This window comes from Grammomys surdaster, unplaced genomic scaffold (assembly GCF_004785775.1).
Source record: "Grammomys surdaster isolate TR1022 unplaced genomic scaffold, NIH_TR_1.0 132, whole genome shotgun sequence".
In the NCBI taxonomy this organism is placed as follows: Eukaryota; Metazoa; Chordata; class Mammalia; order Rodentia; family Muridae; genus Grammomys; species Grammomys surdaster.
This window is the reverse complement of record NW_021604590.1, coordinates 5,271,928-5,292,609: the sequence shown is the minus strand read 5'-3', so window position 1 is coordinate 5,292,609 and position 20,682 is coordinate 5,271,928. Positions and strand designations below refer to the sequence as shown.

The following is a 20,682-nucleotide window of genomic DNA, read 5'->3' as shown; positions in this document are numbered from 1 at the left end:
CTATCTATCTATCTATCTATCTATCTATCTATCTATCTATCTATCTACCTATCATTTATAGATAAGATCCTGATATGTAGCTGAGGCTGTCCCGGAACTCACTACAGAGCCCAGCTGGCCTCAAACATTTATTTCCTTTTCCTCAACCTCAGTAGGGCTGGGATTCTAGGCATGCTTGTGGCACTACATCTTAGCTTAATATTGGGGCTTTTATAGCGCTTGGAGACAGTTTATGTAAAATGTTTAGCATAGGCCAGGATAGCAAAGACACAACTATAACAATGAACATTATATTTATTTCAGCAAATATCAACTTTCAGGTACCATTGGTGATACGAAGACAGTAAAGTAAGAAGAAGAAGCCAGAGTGTCTTGGGTAATAAGAAAGCTACATCAGTAAAAGCAGCAGGACACTTGCAATAGAGCTCATATTTCAAAGTGTGCTGCTGACCCAGAGATGCAAGTAGCTGGCATTCCAGAAGAATCAGGAGGGTGTCTAGAGGAGAAGATGTTTGGTTCAGGCTTCAAGGATGAGCAGGAATCATAGGCCAGTAAAGGAAGAGCTCGTAGAGATGAAGTATGGTTCAGCTGAGAAAGAATGAGATTGTCCGGAGGGAGTGTGGGCAGTTTAGACTAGGTAATGAGGTGTGGTGGGTCTAAAGAGCCACAGGTAAGACCATAGGTGGGAGGGGAGACAGTCTGCATGGTTCTCTATCCACATTACATTCAGCAACTTGATGCTGTCTGTTCAGGTGGGATTAGATAGATATTTAAGCAGAGCATGGCAGGTCTTTCATTTTCTAGTGTCTTCCTTGACTTTACTTAGTTTTTATTGTAGATATCTTTCACTTCTGTGAATTATCAGAACAACAACAACAAAAGAATAGATTGCAAAATATTGTTTTATGATTCAGTATCTGGTAGCTGTGTCTTTTTTCCTTGGGTTAGAAACAGCACACGGCTGTTGCTCTCGGGAAGAGATACCAGTTAAGTTTAACATTTATTTCTGTGATGTGAATGTGGAGGTCAGAGGACCATCTTGGGGAGTTCTCTCCTTCTGTCCTGTGGGGCTAGGTGATAGAACCCAGGCTGCCAGGCTTCATGGCAGGTTCCATTCCCTGCTGAGTTTTAGAAGTGCAAAAGTAAACACCAGGGTATACACCTTTATTCCTAGTACTCTGGAGGTAAAGGCAGGTGGATCTCTGTTAGTTCAAGGTCAGCCTGGTCTACACAGTGAAACTGGACCATTGCTGGGTAGTAAGCCCCTGGACTCTCAGTTGGATTTTTGATGGCTTCTGGATAAAAGGGTCTTAGAAAACCAAACATTCTAGAATGTTTGTCTATACCAGGAATAAATGGAAGAAGCATGATGTCTTCTAAACATCTCTTCCAACAAAGTAGCAGATAATAATGACAATGCCAGGATGAGCCTTTCCTAGGTGAATATTCTGACGTTCCAGATACTTGGTATCCAGGCATACTTTTCTAGTGTGCTGCTGCTATTGCAAGCTTTGATATTCCTGTTGAAGGATTTTATTGTTCCAGACACCCAGCAGGCAGAGATGTCCTGCAGAGTCCAGGGGACAAATGCTGTTTACACGTCCCTATGAACAGCTGTCTTGAACCTCATCAATTTGGCTTCCTTTTCCTCTATAAAAGAAAAACACAAACCAAGTTTCCTAATAACCAATTCCCTGCCAAAAAAAATTTTTTTGTCAACTTTTTGCTTTTTTGATACAGCCGGTTGCTATTTTGTTGCAACATCCTTCTATGCTCAGCTTCTCCTTTCTCCTTTCTCCGATCTTTCCTCTGGATCTCATAGCTTCATACAAATAAGGAAGAAGATAGGGGCTGTCTTGTTTTCTTGAGACAGGGTCTTTGCTGTATAGATGTTGGCCTTGAGTTTGGGGGCACATATCACATTGCCACACCAATAGTACTTTGTCTCTGTATGTTTCCTGCTTTCTTTAAAAGGCTCATGCTTCAAGCCTGCCTGTTTCCATTACTGCTGGCATCCCTGCCCCTGAATCTTTCACATTGCTTCCTAATCCAAGTGATTAGGGTCCTGAGCTCAGACTAGAAAGGCTTGCTAGATGCCAGGCACTGTGCTAGGATTTTACATTCTGTCTCCTCCCTCCCCTTTTGCTCTCTCTGTCTCTCTGCCTCTCTACATTGATCTTACTTTATCTTCATGTTACAAGTGAAGTCACAACTTAAATATTTTTTCAGAGATCTGTCAAGCAAGTATACCGGCTGTTGTTTGTCACAAGCACTGTGTGATTTTGTGTGTGTGTGTGTGACTTTTCATTATGCCTTTTCTCATTTAAAATTCATGTTTATTTCTGCTTAAATATATCTCATGTGCTATACTGTGGGAACTAAGATATATAAGATAAAATCTTTTTAAATCCCTTAAGAAATAAAAAGAAATAAAAGAAATAAGAAATAAAATTATTAAGAAATAAAAGCATAAGAAAGCAGATGGCCCATGGCATCCTTTATGGAGGTAGATGAAAAAAAGATACATTTTTTTCTAAAGTGCATTAGAATTCTGTTTCAAGTAACACAAAAACAGCTAGTTGAGGAAAGCGAAGAAGAGACCAAGAACTCTAAGTGTAGTTACCTTAAAAGAAAGTCACTTCAATCTACAAGTCAAGCCCTGGAGGGCGTGGCCAGGGTGGGAGGAGGATGGGGTAGGGCCAGGTTGTGCAAATTAAGTATTCTTCTGATAATCTCTATTCAAAGAAAGGAGAGACAATTGTCAAAAGATATGTGGGTGTGGTTAGCGTATCCCATAGAAATCCAGGACAGTGGAGAATATGGGTGTGCACTTATATCATCCCACTGATGCCCAGGACAATGGAGAGGCTCTGATATATCTCAGAAAGCATTCTCTAAGATTTACCGTCCAAGACAAGGTCTAAATGGATTTCGGGGAAGTGTCTTCATTAGATAATGGAGTCCTGGGCTAGGTAGGGCAAGAGAACCTCTGACCTCGAATTTGAGCTTACCTTGATCCGTTCCCTTACAAATAAATGGAATTTTAAAGTGTAAAAATTGTTCTGAGAGTGAAGCAAAATTAAGGTAGAATTTATAAGGAAAAGCTGGGGTACAATGACATAACCCTACCATGTGGGGCGCTGTGACATAACCCTAGCGGGTGGGATGCTGAAACAAGACAAATTTTGTGAGTTCAATTTGAGGCAAGCCTGGGCTATGTAATGAATTCAAAGCTGACCAGGACTACCTGGCAAAACCCTAGTCTCAGAAATAAAGAAAAAGAAAAAAAAAAAAAGAAAGAAAGGAAGGAAAAGAGAGAGAAAGTAAGCAAAGCAAAGAACAACAAAACAAATAAATCAACCCCTACCCACCACCCCTGGACAAAACAAAATAAAATCCCCAAACTCAACCTCTGAGGCAAAGAAAAGTTTGGGATATTATCTGAATATCTAGATACAGATAAACGTCGTTTTAAAAAAAATATACCTGTGAGGGATAAATCTGTAAATGGAAATGTAAAGAAAGGGAAATAATTCTGAACTTCTGAACGAGTCAGAAAGAAGCGTGTCTGAGTCAGGGCTGCAACCTAGGGTACGGATCAGTTTGTTTTTTTTTCCCCCCTTTGGAAAATGATTCTCATACACTAGCTACCTCATTATTTAATTAAGCCTAATGCATCTGTGCTTTTAATTGTAAGATGGGCCATCTTCTAGAAAACATGGAGCATTACTCTTGCTAACTGCACAGGGAGAGCCTGGCCACTCTTGTTATGACAAGGTACAGAGAGAGAGGCGAGGGGTCTTGTAAAAAGCCTCTGCAGCACCCTGCACTTGGACAGTGCTTTATGTGAGCAACACTACAGTCCAGGCAGCAAGATGGCTTCTCTTAAGTCTCTGTCCTACAGGAGTGGTCTGTCACTGTGCAGGATGGAAAAAAGAGACAGGGCTAGTGTCTGGTCCAAGCAGGTGGAGTTCGTAGGCTCTCAGAAAAGTCAGACATTTTATTAAACTCATTTTTCACCCTGAGCAGGTCTCCACACCCTCACAGGACCAGAGGCAATTTAGGTAATTTCCAAGCATCGTGAGGAGTGGAAAACTCTGTACTATGAGCTTTCATAAAACATTTGGGATGAAGATATTCTGACCATTCCATTTTATCCATGCGCAGTTGTGAAATTTTCTTTTGCTGAAACACTCGGTCTTAATTCTGAGCCGTGACCGTAAATCATGACCTGTGACTCCCGATGCTTCCGATCTGCTTCCTAGAGGAGAAACAAACCTTGAAAACAAACCTGGGCCCCTGCCTGTAGCTCCAGCACCAGGTGTGACTGACCTGCAGGCTGTATTCCGGGAGCTTTCTGAACCTGCAGGCCTTTTTACATCCTAGTGTAATGAGGTACAGGAAACTGGTCAAGAAATCAGATCTGAGCTCTAGCCCCAGACTACACACAAGCAGGTAAGACAGGCCTGAACTCACTTCCTGGTCTCTCACAGGATCGTCTCTAACGGCCTCTCTTCTAGAAAGTCACAGACAGCCGGGCGGTGGTGGCGCAAGCCTTTAATCCCAGCACTTGGCAGGCAGAGGCAGGCGGATTTCTGAGTTCGAGAGTTTGAGGCTAGCCTGGTCTACAGAGTGAGTTCCAGGACAGCCAGGACTACACAGAGAAACCCTGTCTCGAAAAACCAAAAACAAACAAACAAACAAAAAACAAAAAAAAAGAAAAGTCGCAGACATGGATTTTATTTTATTTATTTATTTTTTTAGAATGCCCTATGCGTGTATCTAACATATAAGCCTCTGTGCAGGCAGTTATCTCAATGGAGAAAACAGTTGTGATGTTCTAAATGTTTAAGTCTTGAGTAGCTATTTTTAGATGCTTGTTTTTACATCATAACTTACTTCCCAGTGAGTTATTCCTTTTAATATTTAAAGATCTAAGAACATCTGGATTTAACCTTAAGTGCTGTGTTGAGTGGCATCACTGAGCTACAGTGCAGATTTTCTCCCTGCGTATGATAATTTACCCAGCACATGCATGCTCGGTGTCCACAGAGGTCAGGAGAGGGCGTTGTGTCACTGGAACTGGAGTTGCAGAAGCTTGTGAGCCTGAGTTGAACCCTGATCCCTGCAAGAGCAGCAAGTACGCTAAGCCACTAAGCCCCCAGTGTATCTTTTTTAAAGGGCCAAACGCTACAGGTTTGCTTTGTACTTCCTGTTAACAAATAATAACCAAGTATTCTTATTAAAATTCACTCATTACCTAGTTAAGAACCCGTGCTTAGAGAAACCTGAATTGATAAGAGTTCTTTAAATTGATTTAGACAAGCTGGATAAAAATTACTTCCTTCTAATGAAAGAGAAAATAGCGCGGTGCATCATGAGAGACATTTTCCTGTATGTGTATAATGTGGAAATGCGTTGTGAATACTTTTGCAGGAAACTAAACTAAAACTTTCCTAGGTTTAAAACTAGTTTTTCCAAAATCAACACCGAGACTCGGAAGACTTTCCTTATACTTAGCCCAGCAACCGTCTGTGCTTTCCCTAGGCAAACAACTTAGAAAACAAATTGCTACCCATTTTCTGAAGGGGGCTGGCAAACCTACAAACAAAATTAAAACACAACTACCCAAACCAAAAACTTTGAGAGCATCCTGATCAGGTACAGGCAGGGTATAGGGTCCCGCAAGAATGGACTGTGTCCTGACTATATTTCTGCGGCCGAAGATTGGACAAGACTGTACAGCTCCAACAGGCAGAAAAAGGTCAATAGGGCAAATACTTCTTGGAATCCACCCTCCTGGGCCAGGCTTGCTTCTCCCAGGCCCCTGTCTCTCCACCTTCCTCCCTATTGGATCCCTAACGCCAGCCGCAGCAGCTCACCCCAACTGGAGTGGAGGGTCAGAGTACCACTCAGGAGAGGCACCCCGCCACAACGGGCAGGGCGGGGCTCCCCCTGGAGGACAGACCTGGGCGCAGAGGGGCTCCTTTGGGGGAGGTCCCGGGTAGGACAGGGGCGGGGCGCGGCCAGGCAGGCGGGGGTGTGTCCGAAGGGCCTGCGCACCAGGCCAGGGTCGAGCTGGGAAGAGCACACTCGCACTGTGCCTGTGAACGAGCGTGGTCTAGACCTTCCCCAGGAGCGCAAGGAGCGGCGAGGGCGACATGCGCGGCAGCAGCACGGGAGCCGCGCTCCTGGTGCTCCTGGCCTCGGTGCTCTGGGTCACCGTGCGGAGCCAGCAGAGAGGTGAGCCCTGCGGCGGGAACACCGGTGACCCACCCGCTGGAGAGCGGGAGCGTGCGGGTGCGGCGGACAAAGCGTGGCGCTCGGGGCTGTGGGTGGGCGCACGCACCCTGGCGCAGCGCTGACCTGCTGCGGGCCGCACGGGGCTGTAGGAACGCCGGCGGAAGCCACCCTCCGAGGTCGCTGGCTGCTCTCTGGAGCTCTCGGCTCTGGTTTCCTCTGACTCCAGGGGTCACCTGCTTTCTAGCTTAGCGGGACCTTAAGATCCAGGAGTGCAGTGGGTGGCTAGAGTGGAGCGTCCCGCACGTGAGAAGGGACACAGATTCCACACCCAACACCTGAGTCGCTGGCTGTGAGTGGCGGGAGACCGCCTGGCTTGATGACTGTGTGCACCGCTCCCGGAATGAATGGGAATGGAGTTCTCCCGCATTCGCCTCATTGTCCTGTGCTGCAAAGGGAGACCTTGGAAGGAGAAAGGCGGGTTCCTCTGGGTCTCTAGCGTCCTAAGTGTTCTAGCGGGGAAAGACTGATGGAGAAGGGGTCCCAAGGTCAGCTGTCCTGGGCAATTGGAGCCCGCATATGGCGTCCAGGACACAAATGTGTTCACTAAAGCGTGCTCCTTGTGTAGTCTGTAAAGTGAGCAAATAGACTCCCCACGCGTGTTTAAATCGTGTGCACTCGGGGTGGCGTATGGGCCTAAAAAGGATGGATAGTGTGTCTGTCCTCTCTGCATGGAATCAGTAGCTTTCTTTACAAGATTTGAGAACAGAAGCCAACCCAAAGTGAATTTTCAGTGGGCACTGGAGATGGGAGGTAGACGGACAGAGAATATGTCCTGCCACCGAGAGTTGTCTGCAAGCCCCTGCTTAGCTAGGTGGTCACAAACGTTTGTCAAAAACAGCTCAATGTATGCAACAAGTGACATTGTGTTCCCACATAGATTGCGCTCTAAGAGCACAGGTTAAAAGTAGGAGGCCGGACTCGAAATGCCCTCGTGGGAAAAATGTGTGTTTGGGCATTGTGCAGAGCCGTGAGCTGTGCAGGCTGTGAGCATCCCATTCATTCATGCATTCATGATGAAAGCGCTGGACCGAGCTGGAAACGCAGCTTTGAATAGCCCGGCGGCTGCTCGGCTACTCAGCTCCAGAGCGGGGGCTGGGAGAGAGGGAATTTACATAGTTATCAGGGAAAGAAAAGAGCCAGCTTTTGGGGGGGAAGCCTTTGGCTCTGAGAGCCCAACTTCTGCCTGTGAGGTTGTTGAAAGTGACCAAATCATGGTTCTCACAGGGTGGAGAAAGCAGTTTGCCTCAGCTTATTGTTTCAAGACATTGAAAGTCTTCGACTGAGGAGATGGCCCGAATGTTTTCCTTCCCCTGAGGGCTGGGCGCTTGGCCTGGGTAGTTATGAATGGTGTTTGGAGAAAGTGGACTGCATGGGGCTTTCCTGCTTTGAGACACTGCAGAAAGGCTACATCAGGCAGGGCCTTTGAATCCTTCCTATCTAGTCTATATTTGCCAATTCACAGCTTCCTAATGAGCATCCTTGGAAGTTTTGTTCCCTGTATGTGGCTTGGATGGCTGGTGCAATGGCATGGCTTAAGAGTAATAAAATAATTCTGACCTATAAATCATCCATCTAATATTCTCTCTCTCTCTCTCTCTCTCTCTCTCTCTCTCTCTCTCTCTCTCTGTGTGTGTGTGTGTGTGTGTGTGTGTGTGTGTGTGTGTGTGTGTGTACTATAGCTAGCCTGGATCCCATAATGTTGTCTTGGCTGGTCTTGAATTTATGGGTTCAAGTCATTCCCCTGCCTCAGCCTTCTGAGTAGCTTGAATCACAAACACCCGACCACATGTAGAAGGGTGCTTATAGTTTTGAAGCTGGTCATGAATCTAAAAGCATTAGATTGCATTAGATTACTGGATGTCCCTATTATTCCACAGGGGTTATTTTATAACTAACAATGCCTGACTCAGGCTGAAATATAACCTTTAAAGTGAGTTGTCCTCTAAGTATCGAATAATAAGTGTTGGGTTTCCAGGACTGTGGATATAGTGTAGTGGTAGAACACTTGTTTAGCATGTAGAAGGCCTTAAGGTTCAAACCCTACCTAGCACAGACCAATTGGAAAATCCAAGCTGCCGAGTTTCTTAAAAATGACATGCTAAGTTCACAGCTGGTTCAATTGCAGGAAAACATCTCTGAGCAGAACGCTCAGTTTGGTAAGTGGTTCGTTAAGTTTTAGCAGGTAATTACTTAGTTGTGTGGTCTCAAACAAAGCTCCTTTTCTGTAGCCCCGTTTTCTAAGTACAGGGCAATAAGGTGTTACTGTAACAGTTAGAAAGTAGGGTGTCCGTATTAAGACACCTCTGCCCTCTCCCCACAAAGTCCGTCCTCCCACCTTGCTCTTTCCAGTTTTCTAGGTATTCTGTATGAGGCTTGCGTTTGTAGTTACTCTGCGTGCGTAGTGAGCACAGTAATGCCAGAAGGGTGTGAAGCAGACAGAGTGTCTCGTAAAGCTCTCAGACTTGTGCTATAGCATAAGCTTGCACGATTAAGTGTGTACGTGACTCCTTACTTCGTGGTAATGAGGCTTGAAGCTCCAGTTCGTTCCTGAGATCCTATAGATGCTCATTGTCACTCACAGCAAACGTTCAGGGAAGTAATGCAAGCAGTACCCTCCACCTCCAGGTACCTAGCTCTGTAGTGTTACTATCCGTGGTAAACTACTTAAGTTCTCTGTGGCTGAGTTTCAATATAGTGAAATATGAGTAGTAATCATGTCTTCCAGAAAGGAATGTTCATGGTTAATTGAGTTAACGTAGAAAAGGGTTTCCAAAGTGCACTAAATGCAGCTAGGCTGTGAGAAACATGTGTGCAAAGACCATGGTGATGATGATGATGGTGATGATGATGATGATTTACAGAGTTATATGGGGAAGGCTCTTTCCCAAACCATATTGTCTAGGCTATTAAAAAAAAAAAGCAAAGTCTATGTTTGGAATTAAATAGCATTGGGTTCAGCTGCTCAAATGTGTTCCTTTGATTAGCCTTGACTTTGTTTCTTAACCTTAGTCGGAGCCAATCTTTCATCCTCAGCGGAAAGACTAGCTTAAACAACAGTTGCCTTCTCTGCTTGGATTTCTCCCATTTCTGGTATCATTGGTGCTCCTGGGTTGACTTTCTGGGTATATAAACAAGAAGGCTTGTTCTATGTTATGACCCCACCTCTCCTTATTCCCTTCCTAGGATCACCTTACAGACTCAAATTGTATTCCCAATCTCTCATTCAGGATGCCCACAAATGTCACCATGGTGTCATATCATACTGGGGTAATCTGGGAAAGCTGGAATGTACCCTGGCCTACTGTCTCACAGCTGAGGGTCTTGGGAGAACCTATACCTGCTCACTGCTAACCAGTGTCCATGCTGGCAGACTGGAAAATGCTCCCTCAGTCTGCTGTTTGGGTTCTAGAGACCTGAAAGCCATCTGTATTCCATATCCTCTGCCCCAAACTCCAGTGTTACAAAAAGCACTATGGAATACATAGTTACAAAACACACTAAAGGATACATAGAAAAAGTTTAGTGATGGAGTCTGCCATTGTCTTCCTTTTTTTAAAAAAAAATTTATTTATTTATTATATGTAAGTATTCTGTAGCTGTCTTCAGACACCCACAAGAGGGCATCAGATCTCATTACAGGTGGTTGTGAGCCACCATGTGGTTGCTGGGATTTGAACTCATGACCTATGGAGGAGCAATCAGTGCTCTTAACCACTGAGCCACCACACCAGCCCTGCCATTGTCTTTCAAGACAGCCACTGTCTGCTATTTCTTGGCTGTTCTTCCATCACCATGTCTCTCCTTGGAATGTTTGAGCACATGCTGTTTGTGAAAATTACGCCTTTGATAGCTGTAATGATAGTTTGCAGTTAGAGCGTGGATAACGGAGACTCATGAACTATGACCTCAGACTGCCCCCCCCCCCCAGAGCTGCCTCCATGTATCTCTGGCAGATTTTAATATTCTGCTAACTAACATGTATTCTTTTACACTGGCAACCTCCATTCATCTTGATCCGTCCCGGACAGATGGGTGTTATCAGAGCATTGCTTTTTACATCTTAAAAATTCTAAAACTAGATTGTTGTTTTATACCACTTCCAATGGTACTGTTTGCAGTAGTGTTAAAGAGCTGTTTCTTCTTCGTTTCTTCTTTCTTCCTTTATTTTTCTTCTTCTCTTGTTCATAGGGAATTTGTTGACATATTTGAGACACTTCTGGCAGAAAGACAAAGTTTTGGCATGATTAAGTTTGAAGTTCAGGGCAGTGTTTTAGTAAGTTCTCAGACACTATGATGTCACTACTACTCCATGACAGACACAGAGTAACTTAATTCTTTAAGAAGTTATTGTTAATGAATAAAGTTAAGTCCTCACTGTGAGTCCTAAAAGTGACGGAAGGCAAACAGCAAAAACTCTGTAACGTAGGCCTGAGTTGAAGCATCTGTTAGCTCTACTCTTCAGGAATGTGTGGATGAGCTAGACCACTTTGGGCTCTCAAGGAAGATATACAAAGCTTATTTGCACACCTGTAAGGGATTCTTCAACCCGCTTCTTTTCCAATATAATAATATACATCCCCAGACAACCAAGTAATCAATGCATCACAAAATTAATGAGCAGGAAAAAGCTCCTTCATAGAAATAGTTTAGTTAAGGTCATGAACTTTGGTTCTGTTAGAGCATGCCCGTCAGGTAGCTATTGCAGCATAAAACTCTGCACACCAGCTGGGTTCATTACATACCCCCCACCCTTATACGAGGGGTGACAGTCAGTGCTCATAATAAGTGTTTAATAATAAATAGTGCAGAGTCCTTCCACTTGAGTCTTTGTTTTGTCAAGGCCGGGTCAGGAGCGCTTTCTCGGGTTAACTGGTTCCCACTCTTGCGGAGGGGGGAGGGCACAGACAATGGGAGCAGTGTGGAGCTTGGTGAATGATAACATTCTTGTCTAGGTAAGCATTTATCTCCAAGCGTTAACTCAAAAACAGTGGCAGAGGCGTGCCGCCGCGCTATCAGCAGTGTGATTTCAGTTTGTGTGTACTTAAAAAAAAAAAAGTCATTCATTTGAAGTTTCAATCTCTTCATTCCAGAAGTTATCTGTGCAGTCTGATCTGCTGACTCAGCGGGCCGTAAATTCTTGTACCTCTTCAGTCTATGGTGGTAATATCGCCTTTAGATCAGTGGTGATTTATAGACAGGGCCAGCTTCTCTTATTCCTGAAGGTATTTCCTGAATTTTTTTTTTCATGATTCCATAATTTCCTGCTAGAACATTAGGAATTTCTCTGCAATCATAAAGATGTTAAGGAGACATTTACATTTAATGGATCATTTTTAATTAAAAAAAGGAAAAAAAGGACATTCCAGGCCACAGAGGTATCTCAGTGGATACATTGCATGCTGCCCTGCCTGATGACTGGAGTTTGATCCTTGGAACTCACATGGTGGAAGGAGAGAACTCTCCGTAAGTTGCCCTCTGACCTCTACACACGTGCTATGACAGCATGAATGCATGCATCCATACACAAACATGCACACATATGCACTTATTGCCATGACGCTGGTTGCAATAGTTCTTCCATGAAACGTCTTCTACCCTTTTGATAAAGGTAGAGCTTTACTTATGAAAACTGGTGACTGTCTCAGGTGCAGAAGAAGGGATTCTTCCTTCTCAGCATCCCTCCCTGATTTCTGACCATTTGTGTAATCTTTCTTCTTTTTTTTTTCTTATTACTCTGGTTGAACCATCGTTTCCTGTTCTTTGGTTTGTTCTTTTATGTCATTTATCCAACTTGTTTTTCTAAAATTTTTATTTCTTTCTTCATTAAAATCCACCCCGCCCCTTTCTGTTTTCATTGGAAATAGCTATTAGCTGCCTGAATTTTCAGCCAGGTGATCTAGTGTCTTGCCACAGTTAGACCAGTCCTGCTAATGTCACCACCCACTGTCACCATAAGCCCCCCTGCCTCTTGGGTTTCATCTCTTGCCTCCCTGCCATAGCCACCTATACTCTCTCCAAATTCAGCCCCAACTACCTGCCTTATCCTAGCATGACACCCCACCCCCGAGTCAGGGTTGTTTCTGTCTGCTGCACAGCTGTTGAGAATCGTCTCACCTGAGCTGCAGTCCCATGCCCCACCTCAGCCCAATCCTGCCCTTCAAGCCTGCAGCTCACTGCCCGAGGACTGCTTTGTTATAGAATGTGTCTAATGCCTCATCTCTAAATCTGCACTGGATTCTGGGCTAAGTTGGAGTGACCACACAGTCACATTTCTTCTCTGGGACACTTTTGGGTGGTTTACCCAGAATGCCATTAGCCAGAGTTAAAAAAAAAAAAGACATTTTTCTTAAACTTCTTAGTATTTCTTTTTTTCTTTTTCTTTTTTCTTAAGATTTATTTATTTATTTTATATATGTGAGTACACTGCCACTTTCTTCAGACACACCAGAAGAGGGCATCAGATCCCACTGTAGATGGTTGTGAGCTACCATATGGTTGCTGGGAATTGAACTCAGGACCTCTGGAAGAGCAGTCAGTGTTCTTAACGACTGAGCCATCTCTCTAACCCTCGGTATTTCTTAATACACATGGAAAATCAGAGTTCTGGCTCTGGGTCAGTGGAAGTGGACAACAGTAACACCCACTGTACCCCAGCCTGCAGATAAAGAGTTAGACGATCAGAGGCACTTCGTGAGATATGTTAGATGTCTCTCAGGTTCTTAGTACTTAAAGGGTGGGGGTTGGGGGTAGTGAGAACTAACTTCACATGGAAGACAGTTGTTAACCAAGGTAAATTAGTCACAAGGCAAGTTGCTCTCTTAAGAGGAAACCTCTGTGGAACTTAGTTCTAATTAAAGTCCAAGTCCACTTTATATGGTCCATTCTCAGAGGAAGCTGGCAATGACAGCAGAGAAAAGATGGCAGTGACCACCTTACCAAGGATGGCCGTGACACTTGAAGCCCCCAGTGCTGAACGGTAATGCTATGAATGAGCCTTCAAAGTTTCAAAGCCAACAGGGAGAATGGGGTCCTCTTAAAATGTTAGTCAAACTATGAGCTTACATGATTTTGAAATCCAGGATACGAGGGAATGGATGAGATTTGGTACACTTCCAAGGGGAAGGGATGCTCACTGCAGAGTTCCACATGTGGGACCTGAAAAGAAGTCTGCTCTTAAAACAAAACACAATGCCCAAGCTTCAAGGCTGAATCACCTAGCAATCTACTCAAGGGTTCAGGACATTTAAAGATTCACACATCTTCAGAGATGTCATGGAAAACCCATCCCCAGCTCCTACATGGCCAACTCAGGCCTGTACCTGACTCCTGTATTATTCTAGATTCCCTTCTACCCAACAGATAGGAGCCAGAATTTATGGATCAAAAGTTCTGATCAACTTTGGTACTCAGAGGCACAAGGACCTTTTTCATCCATCTTCAGGGGTTTCTAGTTTAAATATTTGTTTCCAGAATAATCTCTGTCACTCGTCTGTACTTTTCTCTGTGTCTCAGACATAGGTAGCATTCTTCTCCCATTCTGAAAATCCCTAATCTATCCTGTTTTATTCTAGCATTTCTTTGTTTTTGGAGGCGATGCTTCTCTGACTTCTTGCCACTCTACCCCAGGCTTTGTGGAAGGTGTATGTTCAGTCTGGAAGTTCAGAATGGGTGGAACTAGAGATGTTTCTTTCAAAGGGTTCTGTTTTGGGGAATTGCTTCTACTTTTCTGTAAGGAATTAACAGGTTTTTGCTTGGTTTTGTGTTTTGAAACTGGGTCTTGGATTTTTGTCTATGCTGGCCTTGAATTTCTGAGCCGAAGTGATCCTCCTGCCTCAGCTTCCCAAGTAGGCAGGACTGTAGGTGAAAACTTAATACTTTCCTTAGCAGTAGAACAATACTCCATGTGGGGTTGTTGTCATTTCTGTTCAGCTTCCTTGTTTCTTTTCTGTGTCTTACTCCTTCATACGTGTGTCCTTGCGTGGAGGTCACGTTGGAGCTACATGACGTGGCACATCTTAGAGATTTTGTGTCCTAGTTAGTTTTATGTCAACTTGACAGACACTAGAGTGAGTCATCTGAAAGGAGGGAATCTCAATTGAAAAAAAAATGCCTCTATACAATCCAGCTGTGAGACATTTTCTTAATGAATGATTGATGGGATTGGGGGCAGCCCGTGGTGGATCACGATATCCGTGGTCTGGCGGTCCTGAGTGCTTATCTGAAAGCAGGTTGAGCAAGTCGTGATGAGCAAGCCAGTAAGCAGCACCCCTCCATGGTCTCTACATCAGCTCCGGCCTTTAAGTTCCTGCCCTGTGTGAGTTCCTGTCCTGGCTTCCTTCAGTGATGAACAGTGATATGGAAGTGTAAGCCAAATAAATCCTTATCTCCTCAAGTTTCTTTGGTCATGGAGTTTCATCACTGAGATAGCAACTCTAACTAAGACAGGGTTCCTGGCTGCCTTCCTATCTGTGGATCAACAGCTGCAAGGACATTTCTCACTTTCTATATGGATTTGCTTTTGAGTCTGTGAAGCCCAAGAGTGTATGCTTGAAAAGGGATTGTCTCTGTGACATAATTCTCAAGAAAGGAGTTGAGGGACTGGAGTCCTAGGTGGAGTTGTCATTCAGGTTTTATAGCAGCCTGTTGCTTGCAGGCTGTGTCTCTTGTCTTGATTTCCTTCTCCTTGGAGAACTCAGAGCTTGCATGCCTGCCTGGCTCTTTGGGTGCCAGGAAAACATTTCTGAACAGTTTCATACAAGTTGCCTCTTCAGGTTCCACATAAGACTTTAATAACACAGATCCCCAGGTCCTAACCCAGGGATTACAACGTGTTTGGTCTGAGATGGGACCTAGTCATTTGTGTTTGAAAGACTCCATTAGATGGTTTGGCTGTGCCACCGAGATTAGAAACCACCCAGTGAACTTGCTGTGTGGCAGATGCAGTAGCACAGGGTAGGCATGCAGGACCTGTAGAGACCTCTTGCTTTCTGGCTGGGTGAATGTGTCCGTGTTACCTTTGTTCCTGGTGTGCTGCTTTGCTGTTGTTTTTGTTGTTGTTGCTCCTGTGTTTAAGCAAGCACAATCCCAGCTTAGCTTTAATGGCTCAGCAAGGTCCTTATTTCAAAAATATTTTTGATAGAGTCTTAGGGTCCCTCATGTTCTAGGATAAGATCTGGGGGTATTGTAAGGGACTGATTGATCGACTCTAGAATAATTTTTTAGATACATTCCACACTGCAGCTCTTTTCCGCCCCATGTCCCTTCTTTCCTATCTTCTTTAAATGAACCACATAGTTCATAGGTCCTTTTCTCTGGAATCTGAGTCACCTCTTCTCTCCTGAGACCAGCATGCCCATTGCCCCTGCACCTTTTCAAGTTTGGTGGCTCCAGGGTCTAGTTATCCTCCATCACCTTCTGGATGCTGTTTTCTGTGGGGGAAATCCATCTCACTCCCTTGCCTGTCTTCCATTGGAAGTTTTCATTCCTTACCATCTGATCGATTGCTTTCTTCCTAACTCCGCCTAATAACAATATTATACCTTTGTTGTTGCCACATCTGCAAGGTGCTCTATCTAACCTACCCACCTATGCCTACATTGACCCAGCAGCCAGCTCCCTTCCTGGCTTCTCCATTTCGGGTATATGATAAGGTAAGGCAGCGTCTGCTTCAGACAGAACAGAGGCAGAACCTGTAGCGGAGGCCCTGCTGTGAGTGCTGGGTGCTGGGCTGAGTCTAATGCAGCCTTATTCTAAGACAGTTTTCAGAAACCCCAGGAAGCTGTTGGCACACAACTGTCCTTAAGCGTGAACAGACTGTGAAGTTGGTCCTGCCATTCCAGCCCTTTTAAGTGGCTTGCTACTGTCTGCTCAGTGCAGCTTACAGGGCTTTCTGCTATGACCTGTCTCACCTTCCGTGGCTAACTATTACCTATCCTGTAAACCTATGGTCCCCACATCTGTGAAGCTTGACTGCTTTTCATAACACAGTGGAAGCCCCTCCTCTCACCTCGGGTGCTCTGACTTATTCCTTCTCTGGCAGATTTCATAGCCTTCTCTTTATTTGCTTGTCTTTTTGTTTATAATTCTAATACCTCAGCCAGCACCCAACAGTGTCAGTCCTGGGGGGACCAATGAATGAGTGAATGTCCCAATACAAATAACAGGGTCTGGAGAGTAGTGTGGGGGACATCACTTAGACATTCATACAGATAACATGTTTGGGACCAGGAGATGCAACCAGAGTGATAATCTCCTAAAAGGATCAGGCTAACCCAAGGCGGCTGGAACCTCTGAGTCACCCAGACAGGCCTTGGAAAGAGAGCAGGGAAGAGTCTGGATAACAGTCCTGGGGCAGAGGTGACCAAACAGTTTTGGGAGCCAGGACTGAGTTCACAATCTAGAATAACACACATGAATAGAGATCGCCTGGTAGGAGAAACATCTTCAGAAAAGCTTTGGCTTCAAGTAGGGTCCCAAGAACTCTCAGGCCAGCCAAGACAGCCAAATCCAAAATCCTCATTCAAATACAGTAAGTCTCTGTCTTAGAAAGAAATAAGGTGTGAAGGGGTTGAGGAAGATACCCAGTGTAGACCTAATTCACCTGATGCACACACATGCACAGAGTGTACAATGCATCGTTCTTGCCTTCTGCAGGTGTTATTAAACATGGCTATTGTTTATCTGTCTTACCTCCTACCCTGTTACATCCTGTTCCAGAGAGTCCTCACCCTGGGTGAATGGCCCTGTCTTTGTCCGCATATAGTCTTTTGAAAACCTCCCCCTTTACCTTCTTCTGTCTCCTAGATCCAAACTGTCTGGAGAAGCAGAAATTCAAGGTCTAAGACACCCAAGGGACATCTTACCAATTTCTACAAACCAGCCAGTCAGGAAATTATGGCAGCAGTTGGATTCAATCGATAGAACAGTTTGGAAATTACTGCTTAGCTCTATGGAGTCTATCTCTCCGAAAATCACATATTTCTCTTTGTTCATCATAATATTTAACTTCTCTCAGAAAGTTTCTGTACTTTTTGGTGTCTTGGTCTTGAATTTATTTCATAAATGTTTTGTGTGTGTGTGTGTGTGTGTGTGTGTGTATGAGTGTGTGTATGTGTGTATGATTGAATGTATGAGTGTGTTTATGTATGTGTATATGTCTGTGAGTGTATGTGTGTGTGAATGTATGTGTATGTGTATGTTTGAATGTATGAGTGTATGTGTATGTATGTATGTGTGTGCGTTTGAATGTATGAATATATGTGTATGTATGTGTATATTTGAATGTATGAGTGTATGTGTATGTATGTGTGTATGTGTGTGAATGAGTGTTTATATGAGTGTGTGTGTGTGCATGTGTGTATGTGAAAGAGAGAGAGGGCATGTGTGCTTTGATACAAATGGGTGACAGACACCTAGCTCCAATTGTGTTTTGTGGGGAGAAGGCTGAGGCTCCTCAACAGATTGTCAGTGGTCCCTGTTTATTGAATTGTCTTTGTTTGGAGCCTTTAACATTTTGATTTCCTAACAATAAGCTACAGATCTTTGTTTTTATGAAATCTCTATAGTTCTTCCAAAGATAGTCACACTCAGGCGATCTCCGGTTGGAGATTGGAACTCAGAGTAGGTGTCTGGAGTTCTGGTTAAACAGTTCCCAAATTGCTGAAGGAGGCAGGATCTTTCAGATCATTCTGATGAGGTTTGTGCTAAGCTTGGCAAGACTGGTTCAACTCAGTGTCAGAGCGGGAGGAAAGCCCACGTGGTTCACTCCTGTAAACTCAAAGTATCATTCCCCTGGGAGCTGGTTAGGCAGAGAGCCTGTCCGCCCCAGCACAACCCACTGATTCAGCAGATCTGCAGGTAATTTTCGAACACCAAAGCTGAGACTTCTCTTTAGCTCTCTGTCCTCTGAGCTGTGTACACATACCTCTTCGTCACAGCGATCAGTTGTTTATGTCTGGGGAGGGTCACCCTTCATAGTGCTCATTTTGTAAAGTGCAATCTCATCTACGTGAGGTGTCTTTCAAGTCTCTTTAAGGGGCCGCCTGAAAACTGTATAGCACCAAAGCACGTATATACTGTTTTCCCCTGCGCATGTGCTATGTATTAAGTTTAGTGTATAAAACAGGCTTGGCAAGAGATTAATAGCAGCTGACGATAAAATGGAACCTAACAATGTAATGTAAAGTTTGAGTTGCATAGAGAGAGAATGTGGGAGAAAGAGCTGGAGGCAAGGGATCGGTTCCCGTAACACATGCGGTCATCTGTGTACGCTTATGTAGCATATCTGTAGCATGTGTGGTCAGGCGACAGCTTTGGCAGCCCATTGTTAGAGTACAGTGCTTTGAACTGAGAAAGCACAGTGTTATCGAGGCCAGAGAGAATAACTCGGAATTCACATGAAACTCTGCGAACTTTTGGCTGGAGCATTTGCCTCGCTTAGGAAGTCTGTGTGCTACCGTTCCACAGGGTGGCAGCCATCTCTAAAGACTTTCAGGATGTAAAGCGTGTGCTATAAAAAGCAGGTCCATCCCAGCGACTCCAGGTACCTTGGGGATGACCGTGGGCAGAAAGTGCTGCACATCTTAAATGCAGAATGATATTGTCAGTCACTGTGGTGCATGGACACTGGGAAGGGTCACCCTCCACTGAAGTTGTCACCAGGTACCTGCATAATCACATAATTTGAGGATGCAGTGCAAAATGAATAAGGGGAGGCTGGTTTAAACTACTAAAAATGCCAAGGCTGTTCAGGCAGAGCACTACATGGAGGGCAAGTGTGCATGTGACCACTCAGAAAGCCACCCTTGGCATGTGCCTGGGATCACATCGGGCATATTAACAATGTAAGTCATAAACAAGAGTGCAGAGGTGGAAAAAGAATGAGAAAGACACAGCCAAGACCTGATGGGCCATTAGCAAGGTTCATAGAAAAGTTTAGGGGGGCGTTTAGGCTGGCTAGAAAATGGTGAGTTATCTGGGCATGGTGGCTAAGGTCTGCAGTCCAGCACTTGGAAAGTTGAGGCAGGAAGAGCCAGACTTTGAAGCCAACCCCAGACTACAAATCATGACTCTACCTTTAAAAAAAGTTGATTTTTTTTCAACCAAAACGTGATGGTTTTAAGTAACAAGTGAGGTAGATTTATGAGTTTAAAGATCTGAGCCACACGTGCCTTCATTTTTTGTAAGAGGGGAATAGGAAATGTCTGTATGTAACTCAAAGGCTCCAGTTGTTCTGACATCCAAGTCAGGCTTCTTCCTCTAAAGATTTGGAAGGAAGAAGGAGTGGGCTTCCCTGCTCAGTCAGGATGTGAAGTTTGAGCTGTGTGGGGGTGTGGTACTTTCTGTGAAGTAATGATTTGGATTTGGGCAGAATGTTGAAATTACTGAGTGTGTGTGTGTGAGTGTGTGTGTGTGAGTGTGTGTGTAAGTGTGTATGAGTGTGTGTGTGTGAGTGTGTGTGTTCTCTGCAATCACATTTAACTTCTGAACCCAGACCTCAATATGACCAAATACAGGCATTAAATACAGGCTTGGGTACTGAAGAGGTGACTTGGTAGGTAAATCACTGTTGTGTAAATATAAAGACATTAGTTCAGTTCCTGGTCCTCACATGATGCCAGGTTCTGTAGCACGTGTCTTTAATCCTAGTTTTCTTACAGCAATGTGGGAGTGGAGATTTCACAAGCTCCCATGGCAGCTGGCCCACTGTGTACACAGAGGCAGATGAGAATGTGTTGGTCAAGATGGTAAGTGAGAACTGTCCTCTTACCTCCACACCTGCATCTGTACACACACACACACACAGACACACACACTCACACAGAGACATATACTCACACAGAGATCAGCACAAATACATCACACATATTGTGCACATGCTAGCACACACGGATGCATACTTGTACACACATACGTACACATGTGAGTATACCCATACATGCACACACACGTGAGCAGATGTGAGCACATATATGGGCACATACACACACAACATGCATGCAGTCACATATACACATATGATACCAGTTTAAACGAGAAGCCCCATGAGGGGCCAGGCACACACTGTCTCCTATAGACAACATTTGTGCCTGACTTGTTTTTACCATTTGTTTATCAACAGTAGGAATCTGGCTTTGTCAAGGACACCTTGAGAGCGTTGCTATGGAAATGGGCTTTTAGCAAAGCCCTCCTTCTGCCTTTTGCTCACCACCCACTCTTTTTTCTGAGATCAAACTTCTTTTCATCATCCCACGGGAGAGAGAAAGCAAGTCCAGCATGCTTTGTGCTGTGTGTGCCCTGACTCCTGGCTCTGGCCTTGGCTTTCTCTTTCCCTTTCCTTCCCAACTCTCTCCCTCTCCCTCTCCCTCACCCTCTCCCACT

The 20,682-nt window shown here is 44.5% G+C and overlaps 1 protein-coding gene across 1 annotated transcript in view; it reads left to right on the top strand.

Moving 5' to 3' along the window:
- The first annotated feature begins 6,161 nt into the window (after positions 1 to 6,161).
- The window catches only part of Lama1 (laminin subunit alpha 1), a 126,019-nt gene continuing 111,498 nt past the window's right edge, over positions 6,162 to 20,682 (top strand). The window contains exon 1 of the mRNA XM_028762234.1: positions 6,162 to 6,243. Coding sequence (XP_028618067.1) covers positions 6,162 to 6,243 — 82 coding nt within the window. The remainder of the gene's footprint in view (positions 6,244 to 20,682) is intronic.